We start from the raw sequence: 21,418 nt of genomic DNA, 5'->3' as shown, positions 1-21,418 counted from the left end.
CAATCTAAAATACTAAACTTGTAACTGGACCATACTTTGCATAGTAGGCTACTTAAAATATAGCCTCAGCAGATTAGGCTGGGAAATTTCCAGAAATTACTGTCACTGCACTGCACTAATCTGGCATTTTCTAATATCTAGAAATAGGCCCAATTTTAAATCTAATATATGCCTGTGATATTCTGCGAGACCTACTGGGACATGGAATTCACCCCAGGTCATATTCAGACACGATACAGTGTACGACAGTAACGTTGAAAATGTTTTTTATGCAAATCACTTTTGGGAACAAACCGGTGTTTCGCTCCTGTTGATAGGTTCAGCATCTGTGACACATGTTTAGGGCACGAACAGGCATTTAATCAAAAGGTAGGACAATTCTTACACAAATGTATCACGTGTGTATGTGAGAAACATTATTCAGATTTAATTGGAACAGAATTGCATTTAAATAGTCAAGCGGGGTATGTAATATGCTCTATCAGATTTTCCTTTGTTTTATGTTCCAGACATCATATGATTAATACATATTAGGTGGAATTTATATGTCAGTAGAACACTTTTTAATCATTGGATTTGTGAACTAAGGGGCGTAAAATGCTGAGCAAAAAGTATCTTTCTATGAATACAAAATGGACCCTTCTTATCCCGTTATTTAAAATAAAATTGCTCAGAGTTAACTTAGAGTCGATATCTTCCACAAACACAATTGTACAGTAACAACCACTAAAGTGTGAGACACTTTTTGTGAATCTAATTATGCACAACACCCTTAACTTTAGTCTCTGATAAAAAGAGATGACCCAGTTTTTATTGCCACCTAATATTTTACAATTATCAGAGCGGATGCAAGCAATGTAAAGAGGTGTGGAGTTATTGCACAATTTCTATGAAGTGCCCTTGCTGAGAAATATGAAGTTCCACAGCTTAATGTAAGAGCAGGTGATATTTGCATATATATTAGAGTACTTTCTGCCACTTTGTGGAAAGCTGGCCTCGCAGAGCAAAGACCTGCTCGTATTGACTTATGTGGCCTTCTCTTCATCTTTTATAGATGCAAGTCAGCATCGCCCTGAAGAATTAACAGCATCTTTTCGTCTCTTTCTGAATTCTTTATTTTTTTCTTCTTCCCCTTACCGAATTGAACGCACTGCACAGAGAAGCAGACCCACTGTCATCACTATTTAATCACACACCTCGACTGCTTCTCACTCTCTCTCCAACACGTCTGTCTTTGAATGAGATGCTTACGTAAACGGACAAATGCGTGATATGTTGTTGTCCGCACACGTACATGCGCGCACATATACACACATGCAGTCTACCAAGTAAATGGGAAAGGCATACAGATCTATTACACATATAGATTGTCTTTGCCTAACATTTACCCTGATAGCTGTATTGTAGTTACATTATTATAGTGCATCGTAGCGGCGTGGTGATTGCGCCATTCAGTCACTTGACAAAGGCGGAATGATATTGCCGAATGTAACTGAAATAATGCCCATCATCTCAAAGTGCTTGAGTTCAGTGCAATCCCAGTGAACCACACAGAGATCTAAATGTTTCAGGCCTCCCAATCATTGCTCTTCCACGTGTTAAATTGCTGTGCTGCACAAAACTGGTGCGTTGGTATATAAAATGCATTCGATCTATTTGCTGGCCAAGCTATTCAGATTCAGACTGAACCTCCACATGCACTGATACACAACAGAAAATCCAAGATTGTCAGGGCCCAAGAGGGGAAAAAGTAACCGCAATCTGCCGCTGGTGTTTTTATTGTGTTTTTCTCTGAAAGATGTTTTGCTGCTTTGTTTTCCAACACGTAAAGAGTTTAAATACATCTTCTGTTGTGCTTAGGGCTCAGCACCATGTTGGTTTACTGCATTTCTCAAAATGTATCCCTCTGGACACAGCAGAGTGAGAGATTTAAAACTGTCCAGCGCACTAATGCGTTTTAAGGCGAGGATTCCTTCAAAGTCAGAAGCCCACACGAAAGCAGTCTCTGGAATTTCTGAGAATAGTTTTTTTTTGCTTCCCTTTTGTTTAGTTTTCACTGATTCCCAGTTTGATTTTAAAAAATACACATTTTCTCCTCTTCCCGTAACTGCCGATAAGCGCAGTGACAAGCAGCCCCACGGGCTCGAGCCCTTGGTCTTTGGGCCACCAAGGACATCCAATCATCTGTAGAGACCGCGATTTGTTGCTTAGGATGGAGGAAAGCTCCAGAGACTGTCGAGCAGAGCCATGATAACTCAAACACGGCTCTGACAGTCCCCCCTGGGGCCCCAGAACACACTCATCTCAAGAAACCTTCACAGCACACTCGACTCCTGGCTCCTGGTGTTTCCAGAGAGCGGTGACAGTTTGCCATCAACTCCAATGTCACACAACGCCTTTCTTTCTTCCAGTTTTTTCCTTAACCCCAAATAGGAGATAATTATATTTTATGTAAAACGATTGAGAGCAGGCTTACAGTGCAGCATGTTTAACGAAAGTGAAAACTTGTGACAGTTTAGAGTTCCTAATTTTCTTTATTATTGCAAAACTATCGTGTGTTTGAGTTCCAAACATATAACTCAAATTATCTGGGATAAATTCCCACTTTGGGATGCTTCATTGAATTTCATTGCAGTAGAAACAACAATAAATATGCATAACTAAGAACATTTATGGCATAAGAAACATAAAATGGGAGATTAAAAATTTTAATCAGGAATCATACAAATTTTTTTGTTATATAGATATTTATTTTATGGCACCATAAGGCTGAATGCTTTTGTGCTTTTCTGTTGTTACCTAAAAGAAAAAGCCAGGCAAGGAATGAAACTAAACTCTCTGTATCAAAGTGTATGATTTATAGGCTGTACTGATGACAGCATTTTCCATTCATTGATTCATGTCTTCTGTGTATGTGTGCATGCGTGTGTTGACACAGTCACAGATGACATTGTCTCCTCCTGTCTAAACTCAGCTTAGTTCACTGGCATATTTACTGCTCACAGCCAGGATGAATCAGCGTTCGATGAGTTTATAAAGTATATCATCGATGAAAACCACAGAGTACAGAGACGTCAATACCATGTGCCCTTTGATAGATCCAGGCCTCCATGCCGTGCGACTCCCTCGGTGAGTCACTAGCGAAACACGCCCCAAACATGCACAGAGCATGTGCAGCGTAGACAGTCGCACTGCTGGCTAAAGACACATTTTATTACTTTTATATTTCTCTGAGGAGAGCCCGAGAGTGTGATAACATTAACAAGCTGTAAACAAAAGGTTCTAGGAGTCCTGCAGGCGAGGACACATCATATGCTAAAACAGCTCACAGTAGGTCAGGTGCTAATAGTCTATTATTAAGCTCCATCTAAGTGACTTATTTATAGAGAAGTAAATCAGTTCCTTTTAATTTATTTTGCTTTGGGTGAGGTGGGACCGAATAGCACCCAGGTGGATTACTTCCAGATGGGTTTCCCAGATGGGTTACAACACAGGGTCCTACTTTCAGTACTACAGAACTGTGTCAGTGTTTTTACACCTCACCGGGCTCTCAGACCCAAAATGGCCCATCATGCTATTACTGTCGGGAGGAAGTGAGGGATATGCCTGCTTTTCCCTGTCACGAAAGATCTGCCGCCAGAGAGCTGGCAAGCTGTCTTTCAACAGGAAAGATCTCAGAGCGTCACACTTGTTGTGGCAGAGAATTGTATTAAGAGATACAAAAGAAACAAAACACACAGTGGACAGAATATCTCAATGGGTCTTCCCTTATGTGTTACACAGGTTTACCTGGGTGAATTCACCAGAGAATCTGAGTGCTTTTACTGTGCTTTTACTCCAGTTTTATAGTGTTTTCTATAGTTTCAGCATGCATTCACTATACTACCCTAGACCATGGGAATGATATATCATGATAAATGTTTATAAGATGTGTATTATAGTACATCATGCTTTACTCATGGTGCAGTGTAGTAAACCACAATGAAGTCATGCTGAACCCATGCTGAAGCCACTATAAAACGATGGTAAAACTACAGTCCAACCAGACTAAAAGTGTAAGAATCTTAAGGTGAATTTACCAAGGTAAACTTGCATAATGGAAGTTAAAATCTAGTGTCTGTTCTGTGCTTAAAAGAAAATGTACATTATAGTGATTGATTCTCTTACTTTTGGATGTCCTGTCCTGTTTGTAACAATCATAACCGGTGATTTGTTTAGATTACTAAATCGTTGCTAAATTTAACCATATTTATTACATTACCACGTTTTTGGATGTTGATGCACATGTATTCGGCACCAGGCAAACTGTTAGGATTGCATTGGACTGAACCAGTTGAAGCCAGGGCGTGTGTGTAAACTAGACATGTCGAGTTCAATGGAGTGGCAGTCAGCAGTTTGCACACTGTCTCAGCTCAGTCAATGAAGCTGGTGAATAACTTTGACTACAGCTGTATATCCTGTTGGGAAGGGAATCGAGGACACCCAGAAGTGAACCAGCTAGAAATAAATAATCAAGTCATAAAAGCATGTGATTGCCTAGTGGCATTTACAAGGTCCGGGTGGCACCGCTTTCAAAAGCTGATAAAACAGATTGCCAGAATACATTCACTTCATTTTTTTTGTCTTGTTCTTAACTAGCTAATAATAAGTGTTCATGAAGAACAAAAGCGGGCTGACAGTTGCCTGCTTACCCGCTTTATTGTTTCCCCTATAGTGCTTTGTAAACCCTGGAGGAAACGTGTTTAAAAATCCTTTTGAATATCAGCTTAGACTCAAGATTAAGCCTGCATGTCTCTTTACCTCACACTGTCAGTACTAGTGTCTCACAGAGAAAAATGCAACCAAACACAAAATGGCAACACACATCACTTTTAATAATCTCTACATTACTTTCCAGACCAGCAGATCCTCATTTCAGCTTCCTGCCTTTGTTTCCAGAGGTGGTTTTCAGACAGAGTGTCTGACAAACACTGGTCACAGCGAACGAGAAAGTGCTGCGGTCAAATAGTGATAGAAATTGCTTGTGGTTTTGATGCATTGTCTCTCTCTCTCTCTCTCTCTCTCTCTCTCTCTCTCTCTCTCTCTCTCTCTCTCTCTCTCTCTCTCTCTCTCTCTTGATATAGATATATTGATGATAATTATAATGTTGGTATATATATATATATATATATATATATATATATACTGTATACATACATAAATACAGACACATACATAAAAGCAATGGATTTATATGTGTGTGTGTGTGTGTGTTTGTGTGCATGTGTACTCCAGTGTTACAGTATTTACTGTACTAGCAACCACGTATAATTACCTGTAATCCTTGTTTGCTTAATCACATTAACTGAGGATATTAGAGATTTCCTTACTGATAACATGTACTTGTTGTAACTTCATATCAGGGAGTATTACAATCAACCCTGCTCTGTTCTTCTCTTCCAAGCCTGTATGTAGTAGAAGCTCAATGTTCGCTGTAACTTTTCGGTTTCATCCTGCTTTGAGCAAGCTTGCAACGTACCTGCATGTCTGCTGCAGCTTCTTGTGCTCTAGACTTGGCTTGGTGTACTATGTTTCCTGTGCCCTACATTGCCACAATTACCACAGAGTTGACAAAGTACAGCGGCGATTGGTAACAACCTCCTTTGCCCTGCTTTAACAACCTAGAGCTTTTAAATATCTTTCTTGTCCCTTTCGTAAGCTGCGTATCTCACCCCCTTGCAGTCTGAAGTTGAAAGCTGTACATTTAAAAACACACATCTTTTTTTTCCCACCTTCCTCATGCAGACGTTCTGTGAGTGTGTCCCAAACGCTTCTCCGCTCCAGCACCGCTGGTCAGATTATGGCCCAGTGAGGCCAAATGCACAGGTAAGGCCTCATGTGAGACGCAGTTTCAGTCACGTTAAGGAGACCCCTCTAATAAACAAAGCCGAAAAGGTCTGAAATGACTTCCAGAAAGTCAGAAGGAGAAGATGACATCGTACTTGTGACTAGACTGGTAACTGTCTACCTTGTTCTGACTGGACTTTTTACAGGTGCACAAATATCTGCACTCATCACTTGACTGCTTTGATCTAATAAGGCAATATCTTCAGATTTTATTCTCCAAAACATTTAGTTAACTGCAAGATCAGCTTCATCCATTTCTCAACCCAAACAAATAAAAGATTGAAAGCCCTATAACATCAGTTTAGACATCCGTACCTCTCCATATAAACATTCAAAGTCTCCCTCCTAATGAAGCAATTTCTGTGGGTGATGCGAGAGCCATGCCTCATACACACACATTCCCAAAACACCGACCACAGATAACATTTAAGATTTTCATTCACTGCAGTCTTTGATTGATTGGTGATTTTCATTCACCGCACTCATTGATATGTTGTTATTTGTGAGGCATTTATAACATGAGATGGTTTTATCTAGTTTTGTCTTTCCAACTCAAACGCTGTGTCTCGTTACCTGACTCATATTAACAAATGGGGTCCCCAGAGGAACACGGATGGAATCGCACAGTGGATCATTAAGGATTTATTCATTATTTAAACAGATTCTTATTAAAGGAAAATCCTCAAGTTTTCATTTTCCAGGCCATTTGTTTAAAATTTGAGAGGGATTTAAGCCCAGTGCTCAGATTTACATATCTTGACTCTACAGAGAGAATAATAAATAAATCATCTTCCATAGGCAAACTATGGACATGCATGATTAGTCCATTGACAAATACTAATCCCATGAGCAGGGCCATCTCAATTGGCTAATGGGCTGTAAAATATTGAGCTGGGGGGTCTGTAAGTTATCAAGCGACAGCTAGACAATTGATAAAAACCTTAAAACTTTGAAATTAGCATATAGATTTCTCTTTGTATTTTATCCTATTGTCGTTGTGTTACTGATCTACAGAAGGGGCTATGACAAGGGTATAGATCAGAGACAGAAATGCAATTATCCCCAATAAATACATATATCTGTGCATAAATGGGATTTAAATTTAAACCGTAATGGGCAGCCAATTGTTAATTTCTACATTGCTTAAGCAAGTGTTGTTTTTTTACCTGTACGTCATAGATACAAGATAATAACAGGAATTAACGTGCAGGATAGAGCAACATTATATAAAATAACAATAATAACAATAATGACGTTATGACAGATAAACATTTCTAATCATTTCTCCACATTCACGGATTAAATTGACATGTCTTTGGTACAAATCCTTATCTCTCTATGATTGGCCCATTCTGTTCAGTAGAAGGCAGAACAAAATTAATATGCGGAGGTTCTCCCCTGGTGTTTAGTATGCCCCTGGTATACTCTTTGACAACAGGAATGAATAAAAGCCGTTATCAAATATTGTCCCTTCTTATTCTCTTGTGTTATTTAAATCCTACTCCAGCAGCAGGTACACATGGAAAGTGGAAAAAGGTGCCAAAAGTGTATTGGCCCTGTCATAGACAGATCACAGTTTCAGCCAAGTCCTCTTCAAGTTTCGCCAGCAGCGTTTGCCTGATGACTGTAAGATGACTTTTTCGTCAGAAGTTGTTATAAATCGCCATTTAATATCCCATTAGATTTGAGGATAGGAAGAGCAGAGAGGGAGCGAAAAGTGAAATGCAAAGCTATCTATTATTGGGTGTCTGCTTATTTCTCTCGTCAATGACACCCATTCTCTGGGCCAGCGCTGCTTTTTGGCAGGGAGAAGCTTGTTCCAATTTCGTTTGTGCTCTCGGGCTGATTGCTACCTTGCTTGTGTCAGTATAATTCAGAGAAAGGAAAGGGGGGTAGCTAATTCTTGCATGTAGGAGGTTCGGTTGCTTTATTGTAACAAATAGGTCTGGGACTGCAATTACTTTCAGCATGTTAACTGACAGGATGGAATTTGTGTGCCAATTAATTACCTTTAAAGTAAATATGACTTGGCTTGATTAAAGGGCTGAGGGGAGCAAAGGAACGTGAAGGACTTGTTTTGGTGGCCGTATTGTTGCCATAATTTGGCGTCCCGCCTCCCTATGACACCCACAGTATGAAAGGGGTCAGGCGCTGTGCGAAAGGGCTCCCCGTCCTCCAAGACAATCCGCGCCCAGAATCTAAAAAAAAATTAACATTGCTAATTACAATGTGGAACCATACTGTGAAACAGTGAAACTAATTAAAATGCTGGCTTTGATTCTATTCTATCTTTTTTTTTTTTCATGTTTGTGCTTTTTATTTTTTGCTTTGAGATTTTTTTTCTTTTTGTGATCCACTGTTCCAAAAGCCCCTGTGAATAACCTCACAAACTTAATTAACAATGGCACTTTGAAAGGAATGTCACTGAGTAAACACTGAGAATACAACAGGCTGGTTTTGGTTTGGGTTTGTGTTTGCGTCATCTATATGTGTGTGTCCTCTCCTTCCGTCCCTAATTTATTGGGGAACGATGTACAGGGATAAAGCCACTGCAGAAACTTTGGCTGCAAAGCAACGATTGTCGTATGTGGTCAAAGTTTGGGTTGTGCTAAAAAAAATATTTAAAAAATAAAGAGAGTAACTGGACAGAAACCTCATATGTGAGAGTATGTTTTTTAAAATACACTGTAAGAGCTGGTTTCACAGACTACTACTGGTTTCCCTACTTTAAGTTGTATCGGGTTGTCCAAGACCAGTGACAATCTGTGAGACTAGTTCGATATCTTGATTTCGGTGACTCACCAAATGTGTAGCATTTGTGTCCAAGATTTTGCAGTTGAAGTTTAAATAGTGTATAAACTAGAGAAAGGGTGTTATTGATAGACTGACACCGCTAAATAAGGACACAGCATGAAGTAGTGAAAAGACCGAAAATTTGACAAATGAGAGCAGGCCATTAAGCCAATCTTGCTTGTTTGGTCTTATTGATCCGAGGATTTCATCTAGTATTTCTGTGGTTAATGTGCCGTATATTTAACTGAAATAGCCCTAATTCTGCCCACTGTGTACACCTATAAATAATTGCTAATTTTCTCTTCCTCTTCCAATATGAATTCATTTTTGCTCACACCGGAAGGTCAAATTGTGTAACACTTATGGATTTATTACATCCATATCAACGCACTGCAGCTCGGAAAACAAGTTATATTATCTGTTCGGCGTTCATGAATATTTATGGAGTGATGTTACTCATGAGCGTCTACTACATAATGCAGCTGTGGGGCAATCACAAGCTCCGCTCTTCAAGTCGGAATTAAAATGTTATGTCACTGACAGTTTATCGGCAGCCGGGTTTCATTGTATTGTTTTCTGTCGGTATCTGATTGTAAGAACCGAACCTGAATGTATGAAAAATGAAACACCAGAGTGAAACTGAACCTTGTAAATGAAGGAAACTAGGTCTTTCTGGGGAAGAAAGGGAATTCTCAATGCAAAAGACTCTGTTTCAGCCCTGTGTTAATATTACCTATGTTATACATACATTCAATTCCATCAGATTAGTCTTTTTTGTGTCACTTTTGAAAGGAAACAGTGCAGCATACATTAATCATTCATTTACAGGAGGTTGTGTTCACAGGAGCAGTATTCTTATATTTGCTATTTTTCCATTCTTCCTTTCCTTTATTGACGTCCAGAATTTGCTCTGTGTTAGACTGTCTGTCTCCATCTTACAAGGGTTAAACAGACTGGCAGTACATTAAAAAACAGAAGCACAAACCCCAGGAATGCTATATTTCTTTCCACATTTTGTTCATAGACAGTTTGAATTTGCAATGTCGCAGGGAGACCATGAACTATTCTTTCAATAGCATTTTAAAATTAAACCTACTCTGCCCCCAAAGCAATAATAAAAGCATCCAAACTGTGCCATTAGTGACCGTTAGAGTTGTAAAATCTGCTGATGTGACTGATTTACATGTTAATTATCACATCACACACACATACACAGACACGCTCTCGTTCCCTCACGCACACGTATCAGAACTTCACTTAAGAGGGAATTACTACACCCGTGAATATTAATGTAGCAGGTTTTGATTTAACCCACTAAGGTGATGATTAAAATATGCCATAATAATTGCTTGTGCTTTGCAAACAGTGTCAACTCTTTCAATGTAGGTGGCAGGAATTAAATAAACAAAAAGAAAGGTTTCTGTTGAGGTAAAAATTAACTATACCAAGCATAATATCCATCTCAAGCGTGTTGGATGTGTGTGCTAAACGGTGTGGCTGTTAAAGGAAAACAAACAAACATCAGAGCCTTTATTATGCTGACAAGAGTATAATGTATTTTGCTGATAAAATAGAGAGATGGGGGGTATTGGTAGACTGATGCTAATAAAGGAGAAGCATGTAGAGTGAAGTAATTAAATAAAAGAACATAAAAAGGTTACAAACATGGCTATGTCAGCCGCATCGCTTTTTTGGTTGCTAGTATCTTATTGATCCACGGATCTTATCTAGACTTTGATGCTCTTTGTGGATACACTTCTGAATGTATCTTATTTATTCATCTGCTCCATTAGTTGGCCCCATTAATTATATCCCTAAATTGGCTTCTTTTTATTTATGTGAATTTATTTTCAGAAATATATATTGCTCACAAAGTAAGGTCCCATTGAGGATATTCAAACATTTTCTGCTTCGAATCAGCTTTAACAACATACATTGCAGGGGACTCTTGCTTTGTCTCATCATCTCACCCAATCTAATCTGTAACAATGAGAAGCTTAATGTTATTAACACAAGGCCCATGGTTCATATATATAAACTCTTACTTTGTGTACATTAATAATACAGTGTTATAGCTTGGTTATTATGCATTTGTTATTATGCCTGTTCCACCCCACCTCCACTAATTAATAATAAGTCAAATCACAGGCCATTTCCAGGCATTAATTATCTGCTAATTGAAAGCTATGGGAGTCCATCTAATTTATAAATGACCATTGGCTCGCCTTGAAACGCTTTATTTGAAGAGACAGGAGCACGTTCTGCAGCACAGCGAACACACTCTCGAGCAATGCAATTCGGGCCTGGACCAAATCAAAACTCTGACCTGCAAGCAAATTGCAAACTCTCTATATATATAAACCTCACCAGTCATTGTATTGTATGTTAGTCATATGTTTGTAGCAAAATGGTACAAATTAGAACCAACATGTTAAGCATGCTAAGCCGGTCATCAGCATTTGTTAGTTTGCCATTTAACCTACAGCTGATTTCCAGTTTTGTAAATGATCATGTACACCACTCAACTCCTACAGCCTCAGGTGAACCACCTTTGCACTCACAGAACTTTTTGGTTATTTATAACTAGTTATAAGTGGTGATTGGGTACATGTGTGGAATAAAGGGGGAATTTGTGGGTAAGGCAAAGTCTTGGTTTGGTCTAGGCCTCGGTGTGTTTTGATGTCAGTGGATGTGCTCTTTGAAGCCCTCTTAGTGACTGGAACTTGCTTTCTCTCTCTTCTCCAGAGGATGAGCTGCGGCTACCTTCTCTGCACTATCCTGCTATTTGTGGCCGTGCTCCTGGCTGTCACAGTGACGGGCACCATCCTGTTTATGAACCACTACCACGCCCCAGTCACGGAAGGCCCCCCACTCATCAGCACCAATCAGGATGAGGGCAACGCCTTGGTGACGGTGGAGAAGCCCGACGGCTCGCGGATCAACATCTTCATCGATCCCAACTGCCCAGATTACAACAGCAACTTCCTGAGACTGGAGGGTGTGCAGACCTCCCTCCTGCACTCACTCACCGATCACGACTCAGACCTGAAGTCGGTCAAAGGGCAGGACCGGGCGCTTCTGGTCAACCTGGCCGAAGAGGTGGCCAAACTGTCTGCGCACGCCGGGCAACTCAAAATGGATTACGAGGCCCTGAGGAGAGGCCAGGGCAATCTGGGCCAGGAGCTGAACACCCTACAGACTGAACAAGGGAGGCTCATTCAGGTAAACCCCAGGGGGAAAAGTTTGTAGGGTTTAAGTGGGTTCATTTCTGTGGACCATTAATACCACCGGACCTTTTTACCACCTGCACGGAAGAGAAATTTAAGGAAACTTTATGCAGAAAAGTATCATATCTATTGAATACATTTAAATGCATATCGTTTGTGTGCCATTTCTAATATTGCAATTTATTATTTCATGATTGATTCTATTTCTTTTCTGGACAGAGCCATGGTTCCACTAATTTATCCCAAAGGTAACGGGTAATGCTAGTTGCTCCTATAAAGCATCGGGGAAAATATAATTCCCCACTAAACTAGAGTTTTTAAGTTTCATTTTTTCACCCCAGTGTGCCTTATTAATAGGTTTCTTAGGCTTTGATGGAGAAAGGGTTTTCTTTTTAAGTGGCTCTCTAAAGCATTAGTAACCATCTTCACTGGGTGAAACAAAACCAAGCTTACAATGGCCTCCGCTTAAATATCACTGTTAGTTTTATGGCTGGTTTAAAAAGAGAGGCTGAAAGACCAATAATTGGATCTCTTGATCAATAGTTATTATATTGTAGTTGATTTTCTTCAAAGGCAATAAAGACATTCCCAGTAGGGCAAGTAATTGTTTTAAGGGTAAGGTCATACACAGGGTTTGCTGCGATACAGACCATCTGAACCCCAGGGGGAAATTATCAACCCCAATGTCTGTTTGCTTATTTATTTTAACACATACTTCACTGTTACAGTTACTGGGGTTGGAAAGCTAGTGTTGAAAGACACTTTTAAAAATGTCCGCGATAGATCACCCAAGATTTATAATGTTCAGAATAGCAACAATATCAATGGCTAAGTATGGGGTAGTCTTCACCAACTGACAGGAAACATCAAGATCGCTAGTGTGTTGATAACAAATACAATCTACTTCCCCACATAGTTGCAGAACTAGAATAGCTACAATCAAATGAGCCTTGAGTATTTCAGTCCAGGATCTGCATCGGTTTGGTAATCCTTTCTCAGTTCCCTACAGCATTGAGTGAAAGCGTGGCCCCGTATTGTCGTTTAGGACCACGCTGAATTCACCGCACAGTCCTGCTCTCCATTAAACACTGCAGTGCTTGCATTATTCAATGTTTTGTCGGGAAGGGAGATGGCGAAAGGTTAGCCTTTTGTTACTCCAGAGATTAAAAACCCATCCTTTATTTTGTCTGCTTTAAAAAAATGTTTAATCTCCCGTTTTCTTGTTCACAAGGAGATAACATCTTATAGTTTGCCGTACGCAATTGACTGTCACTTTACACTTCGGGGGCAAGGCTTTCAATTCCTCAGAGGGAAGGAAGACCACGGCAAGTTAATTGCTGCTGCAAGTATCGGGCTCCCGTACCGACATTTTCATTGTGTTCAGCTTCTGTTTGCGAATAGAGGACTCTTATTTATTTAAGCACTGGGTACGTGTCGTGTTTTGAAACAGGCCCTATGTGAAAGGTTCTGACGTTCACTTCCTTTTGGATCACTCTGATAGTCCGAATCCACTCGTGTCCAGCTTAAAAACACACTCATTTGACTGTTTCTGAAATCTCCACAAGAAACTTTTAAAGGAAAAGCAATACTGTTTATTATTTTATTTTTTCGTTCACCCTTCTTTAACATGCATAAAGGAGTTTTTAGCTCTTAAATACAGTTCGTATGATTCCGATTACAGGCTTATCATTCATTATCATTATTCATTATCATTATCATTCATCTATCTTGACTTGTGCTTTAAATGTAAATAATCAGGTGTATGTGGTGTATCAGGGGAACACAACCCCGAACAAAAGGTTGCAACTCTGCAGAAGAACATTTTAAGTTGCATTATGCTCCAGTGTGGAAAGAAAATTAATCTAATCTAAAATATATTCTGATTTAGAAAAATGTGAATACTGTTTTGAAACTTATTTCTGAAGGACAATAGTTAAAATCAGGTGAAAACACGGATCCTGGTATTGTTATCCTTTTCATAAAAATAATAAAAAATAAAACCGCACTACAAAAAAGGAAACAAATTAAGTATATGTTCTCTACTTTGAGCTCTTTTTAACAACATCTATACTTTGGGATTGATTTCCCGAGGAGCAGATTGTGACTGTCCCGACGCACTCAGAAGCTCGGCCCAGTGGCGTCTCCAGCCCGTTTTACACCCAGTGTTTCGTATTTGTTATTATGGGCGACAGTTCCTGAGACAGAAGAATAATTACAGAACCACCAAACAATGTGGAGACAATTCTCTGGCAAAGCCAAAAGAAAAATCCCTTCTTTACAGCCAGAGGAGGTATATAGAAGTAGAATATTTCAGATAGAGTTAATTTAAACACTGGAACGTTATGAACAGGTCTGTCCATACAGTTTGTCGCATTCTCTCTTGTGTGCTTTTGCAGGTCTGACTCAGTGTAATAGGGCTCAGTCCAAGGGAAAGTGATTTATAGCCACACTAAGTGGTAAGGCAGTTAAAAATGACACAACAAAGCTTCCTCGGGGTTCAATACTATTAAGCAATACACATCTGATAACAGCCACAAAACAAGATAACCTCTGCACCAAACGCAATATAGGATTGAGCAGATGGCATAGAAGGATATATATATATATATATATATATATATAAAATACACATTATTGTATTGCATACACACATTATATATTATTGTAGTGCATATATAATGTGTGTATGCAATACAATAATAAGTCTCAAAATACAATACTATAGATTTTAGGGGTTTAAACATATTGTTCCCCCCCTCTTCAATGTCTAATGGATTATATTTATTTGCAGGATTAAAATAAGTAATACATAAGGAAATTCTATTACCTTTTCATTGCATACAGCTTAGATGCAATTTATTTTGTCAATACCTATATGGTAAACCTACTGAACTAAAAACTACCATTTTAAGCCACTGTTCTTGCTATTTTTCTAGTATTAGTTGAGTAAATGAGATATCTTTAACTTTTTCAGAATTCTCTTTCTTTTATAAGATCCTGACCTATCTGATCACAAAAGGCCACATTTCAAGTTTGCACCTATGTAAAATGTATGTCTTCACTGTGTTTTCCTGATACAGCAGAACATAAGAAAGTTAATTGCACACTTAATTGTAATGCCATTGTCTTTATCCATATTAACATGACATTAAAAATATCATCCATGTGAGTTTAGTTGATATAATGATGGATTAAAAATAAATATATTTTATTCCTACAGTTGGCAGTTAGTCAAAGGTTTTTTAAAATAACAGTCTGTAAGTTACTATGTTACTCTAATTAGACAATGAAATAGGTTCATCCTCAGTACAATTTTACACTTTAAATTAATCACATAGTAGGCTATTAATAAAGACCAGTCAATCGAGACACGGAGCAATGTTATACAAAAAAATTGTTAGGTCCTACACTGCATTCTTGCCATGAGGTACCAGCACGTTAACAACCCAAAAAACTCAGTTCTGGGTTTGTTTTACATCTCCAGGGTTTTACAGCTGGTTTATGAAGTCTTATTTTATATGGGCTGTTATAAAATTAATGCGGTGTTAGAACAGCAGTGACCAACTCCGCTGCTTAGCTTGACTAAACACTGCGTCTCCGTGCCCCCCAAACTATTACATTCAGCGGAGCACAGCGCCAGGAGAAACACAGGCAGTTAACCTCTAGCATTAGAGTGAGAATAGCCTTATTAAAATTAGTTAATTACACCGCGACTCTAATTGCCCCATTCCATTACGCTAGGTGATAAAGCACACCCTGAAAACCTGTTCCTTAACCGTCCTCTACTTTACAAAGTCATCGGCAGGAAGGCTGAGAGTTCATTCCTTCACTGTTGAGATGATGCATAATGCTTTTTTTTTTAAACGTAAGTATTGAGGTTTCAAAGGAAAAATCAGATTTGCATTGACACCTGGATATCTCCACTGTTAACCCAAAGTGTAATATGCATTGTAGCCTGAGTGTATATTAGATATCAGGTGACATTGAAGCGGAATATTTGGTGGTTCAGAAAAACATTGCTTGACAAAATAACATGCTGCCTAAACTATTTTGGTAACATACCATCTATTTTTTCACCTGCAAAGTCGGCAGTCTGTCTGTAAGAGTATTCAGTTATTTTCTCTTTAATCTCAGTGTACAGAGGTTACTAAAACAGAGGGCAAAATTAGAACAGGATAATAGAATGATACGTAAACCAAGTGGATCTTGAACTGGGCTGTTTTTCAAATTGTACTTATAGAGTCGTGCATTAGAAACTATGGCTGGATATCTCTAACAGAACATTATACAAAAAAATCTAATAAAATAATGTTTGAAGCTGCATGTAGGTTCTCAAGTAAAACAGATTGGTAATTGGATTGCAGCCACTTTTTGGATTTGGATTTATTTGGATTCCAGAACTGCTTCATAGTTCCAGGGGAAATATCTAGCAGATTGTTTCAGAGCCACAGCCAAAGTTGCTAATATCCTACAAACTTCCCAGGCAGATAAATAATTTATCCTAGGCCGTGCATAAGTAAACACAATGTGAGATAGGATTTGATTCACGAGGACAGTGCTTACATCCATAGAAGACACCAAAAATAGTTTGAATGTTCTCAGCTCTGAAGTCCTAAACCTCGGGAGCAACTGCCCGAGCAAGCTGCAGGAATTGTGCTCTTATGAGGCACAGTATCGTTGGGGAAAATAAAATAAAGCATAGTGTGAGAAACAATATTAGAGTTGCTTTTCACTGTATGCTCATGCTACTTTTCAAATCATGAGGCCCATTTGAAATTCCACACCAAATAACTGCCACTGGCCCTTGAACCAGTTTATTCAGTCAGGTTCTGTATGTTTTTAGTCCCTGTTCATCAGGTAAAATAAAAGAGCACTCGCATGAAATACAGCGATAAAAAAAATACCACACACAGGGAAAGAGAATATATGACATAATAGCACAGGACTAAAAACACCGGGCACATACGCCAGATGATATAGTGTACACGGATGTGACATTCCTCCCCAACACCATTTGACAGAAAAGTGTTCCTCCACTACCAAGACTAACCTATAAAGAGGACTGCAGGTGCAAATGCCTCTTCCATCAGCTCAAGAAGTGCAGAAACGTCTGCTGCAATCATTGTCAACCCCAAGGCAACGTGTCCGCTCTTTAAAATTCCCACTGCGGAGTTGCCTGTCAGTGCCCTGCCAGGGCCACAATTCTCTTGATATGGCGCTGCCATGGGAAGGGTGGGGAAAGAAAGGAAGGATGTAGTCAAACATTCATGTATTTGGAGAAACACCAGCAGTTTTTTTTTCTCTTAATGTATTACCTTCTTATGGAGAGCTGTGAAAGGTGGAGGGGATGGGGAGAAAAAGATAAAACGCCTTTAGCTGGAGAAATCTTAAAGATGTAATGTTTTTTTTTTACTCTGCAATGGCCAGGGGGTAACAAAACATATTGCAGCTAAGCGTGGAAAAGCAGAAGTGTGACAGCTCTGCTTCACAGAGTATGTCCCACAGTTCTTTAGCCTTGGTGGGTATGTAATTACTTCTGAGCTGTTTCCACCCAAAAAACAAACCAACCAAAAGGGAGAGATGACAGACAGGTGAGTTTGATTGCGTTGGATGGGCTGAGGTGTGATTAGAAGGCCTACGATCAGGGTGGGATACAATCTGACGTATGTTTCACTGATGCATTTGGACCCTAGTCCTGGCAGGAGGGTGTATGTAAATCTCAAAAACCAGTTTCTGTACAGACCATATTGAATAAAAGCAACAAGAAGGGGAAAAAAAGACAAAAGGATAGGCTAGGACATAAATCTTGTCCCTGGAGGGCCACAGTGTCCTCAGCTTTCCATTGCACCTGAGCTCTACTGTCTAATGCAGAACCATTGTCCCGACTCAACCAATTTAATTACTCTCACCAATATGGAGAGTGTTGTCCACGAGAGGGGGTCTCCAGGATCAGCACTGGGGGGGGGTGGGAGGTGCCTGGACTGAGGAGAAAGAATAACGTAATTAAAGGAATGCTTTCTAAAATGGCCACTTTTCTTTTTTGTTGTTGTCGGTGTCGTCGATGTTAAAAGCTGTTGTCAGAAAGCCAGATCAACATGGTGAAGGTGGTGAATTCAGTGAGCGACGCTCTGAACTCCATGCAGAAAGAGCAGGGTGGCATCAAGACTCGCCTCAAGGCTGACCTTCAGAAAGCCCCGACCCGAGGAGCCCGGCCTCGAGGCTGTGCCAACGGTAAGGAGCTGGGGGGGATCCTGTATTAAATAGCTGTGGAAGACCAAGCTCAAACCTCCCTGTAAACTTTTACTCACACACAGACAACACAACTCAGAGCTGTTATATAAGAAGGCAGACTATTGGTAAAAAAATACTGATGTGATTCATTTTGACAGTGACCGATGCAGTGATCATTTGTGGACCCTAAAATGAACATGACCCTGTGAGGACATTTCTGAAGTGGACTTATTTACTTTGAACCCAAGAGAACTTGTGTAGTGCTGGATGCTCTTCAGTTCCCTTGCAAAAGTATTTTGCCACAAACCAGATTTTTCCACTTTTAAAGATCGCTTGGTTATACTGGGATCCTTTTATAAGTCAATTGGGCAGAAACAATCCACTGGTTCAGAAAATACTATATTTTTTACAAAAATTATGATATTTGAGGTGCCTCTCCATTAGATGTCTGCATTCAAACACCAAATGGTTTGACCAAATCTGCCTTTTGATCATTAAATCTCCTTTTCCCGTTGATGGTTCGGGCATATTTGTATCATCTCAGTCCGTAAGGACAAAGGAAAGGAACAGAGTGACTTTTGTCTTTCAAGGGTTTCAATAAGAGATTGTCAGTATAGATTGATTAATTCGTGCAGAGAACGCAGGACTAAATTAGAAGAATTAATCAATGATACGTTTTAACATTTTGACAGAGACCATGTAACCTTTGTCTAACCAATTAATACCTCTTCTCCAATAAGACGTGATTAAAATGTTTGATTTATTTAATTTACCCTTAAGGACATTAAGGACATCTCAATGTACATTCAATAGCACACCCTCCAACACCCACTGGGCATCTATGTCCTGCATGAAGCGAAGACGTTAGATCTCACTATGCAAGTCACAGAGGGTAAGACCTATTTCTGGACACAGGCACAGGTACCAGCAAATTAAGACTTGTTAAAACACAGTGGCTGGAGGACACAATGCCAGAGGACTTCCACTTCAATCACCTTCAGACCTTGTTGGGCATACATTATCTGCTGGGCCGCTGATATCTAAAGAAAGATGTTTCTAATTTGCACTGTCCGGCGGTCTGTCCTTGGCTCCCACCGGTACATGAACTCCTACTCTCCTTTCTTGCTTTCTTCTTCTACCTCAACTAGAGGATCATATCCCTCACCTCTGTGCCCCCCCGCCACCCCCGTGTGGAATAATTCAAGGCAGGAAAGGCAGCTTAACGAAGTGATGAGGAAAGTCAAGTCTCAGCAGGCTGGGGGGGTGACAGAAATTGACAAATCTGGCTCGGTGGAGCTAAGCCGTCTTCCTTTTTTTTAATTGAATGTTATTTTCAAAACAGCATGCTTCCCATGACATGCCCCCGCAAGACACAATTAACCGGCCCCTGCAATTAGCAGTTCCTCATTAATTAGCTGCCCTTTTGTTGGCGTCTGTCCCCCCCAGGCTCTCGTCCTCGAGACTGCAGTGACATTTACTTGAGTGGACAGCGGGAAGATGGCATCTACTCCGTGTTCCCGACGCACTACCCATCAGGCTTCCAGGTCTTCTGCGACATGACCACGGACGGGGGCGGCTGGACGGTAAGACTTTGACCCTATTTACATGTTTTTTCCATGGTTGTACCACAGTTTTACAGTTCTGTGGTATTTTACATGACTATCAAGAAGCAGTTTAATGTATAATTTGTTTTTCACAGTATCATCCATATTTTATTATCTATACCTTAATTGTATTAACTGTTATGTCTACATGCATTGCTATTGTTTGACTCTGGAGGTAAGCATATTTGGCTCTCTGTCAGTGCCTTGTTTATAAAATGATTTTAAATATTTGAAGAGTCCTCTATATCTCCGGATAAGAAGAGATTGTATGTTATATTCTCATTCCTGTGATTAAATCCCAATTAAGGATGTGTGTTTATCGAAGTCAATGGCAATTATAGTCCATCCACCCCCCCCTCCTCTTTATTATGATGATATGTAAAATGATGAATGATCAAATTAACTTGACACAACCCAAGAGTGCATGTTGCGATGTGTTTAAGGATTGTTTGGATTAATGAAACACTGTTGTTGATTCCTTCAGAGGATTTTGTAAGTAAGGTGCAGTAGCCAGGTGCCAGGCATCATGATTATAATTTCTGTTTCCTAATCTTGATGTTGTTCAAGCTTGTTTACTGCTGTTGTCTCTTCCCTGGGAAATTCACTGGGGTAACAGTAGCTGGGGATTACCGTCAGGCTGTACTACAGGTTGATGTGATTGCTGTGTTTAATAGTCAGTAAATAGTGTTTCATAATATGAATATGCTGTTGGCATTCTTGTGTTTTGAATTGGCTCGAAGCTTTATCACTGTTTTTGAAATAAGAAATACAACAGTGCTTTCTTGATTTTCACCTATATAGTTTATATTACAACAAGTACTTAGACAACAAACACATGATCAAAGCTTGGCTATCCTCCGTGTGATTAATAGAGTGCAAGGCAGGCCCTCCTTTGGATCAATGACTAAAACCCAAGCAGGCCCACTTTTTGACCTACTTTTGATTGACCAGAGGAACTACTGTGTCGTCCCTCACACAATTTCGACGGTCTCTGTCTCTCCTTGACTCCCTTTATTCCAAATCGTGTTCGAGTGGATTGAGGTCAGGACTCTGAGCAGAGCCATGAAATGTTTTCAGTGCTGCTCTCGTTGAACAGCTGTCACTGCAGGCCCTCGTTTTTTTAAGTTGCCATCAGTGCTGGCAGTAAAGAAATTACATCCAACGCCCAGCAGTCCGGGCCATGAGGAGTAAGCCCACACCATCCGTCTGACACCTTCTCACCGAACTACAATACCCTGCGGCTGAATGTCCTCCTTGATCGCCGCTCACCTCAGACTCTCCCACCAGATGGAAATTAGGTGTTCATCATTCGACAAGTGTTGTTCTACACCCTGCGGTTATTGGTCTCCGGATCAGTGTAGCTGTCCCTATGCATTCACAAGTGTTAGCGTTATAGTTGTCTCACAACTGCTTCATTATTTGGAGCTCTGAACATAAACCTAATAAAACATTTTAAAAACAGGGATCCTTTCAAAAACAATGAATTATCATTACCTTAGCTACAGGTCTCATACTCATAAACTCATAAAACAAACCCTGAAACGCACTGTCTGACTGTATAGATTTTGTCTGGCTTCACCAAAAAGGCGCACAGGGGAGCTGGAGAGTTGGAGGGTCATCTGCATCTCTTTCAATTGTTAAATATTCCTCTTCAGAGAGATTTCATGTAATCTCTTT

General features: G+C 39.8%; 1 protein-coding gene across 1 annotated transcript in view; it reads left to right on the top strand.

The window, feature by feature from the left end:
- The window catches only part of LOC136758427 (fibrinogen C domain-containing protein 1-like), a 122,660-nt gene that overhangs the window by 30,832 nt on the left and 70,410 nt on the right, over nt 1-21,418 (top strand). Inside the window, exons 2-4 of the mRNA XM_066712762.1 lie at nt 11,425-11,901; nt 17,978-18,137; nt 19,584-19,720. Of these exons, the coding sequence (XP_066568859.1) occupies nt 11,425-11,901; nt 17,978-18,137; nt 19,584-19,720 (774 nt within the window). The remainder of the gene's footprint in view (nt 1-11,424; nt 11,902-17,977; nt 18,138-19,583; nt 19,721-21,418) is intronic.

Source organism: Amia ocellicauda, chromosome 9 (genome assembly GCF_036373705.1).
Source record: "Amia ocellicauda isolate fAmiCal2 chromosome 9, fAmiCal2.hap1, whole genome shotgun sequence".
Taxonomy (NCBI): domain Eukaryota; kingdom Metazoa; phylum Chordata; class Actinopteri; order Amiiformes; family Amiidae; genus Amia; species Amia ocellicauda.
This window is presented reverse-complemented; position numbering and strand designations above follow the sequence as displayed.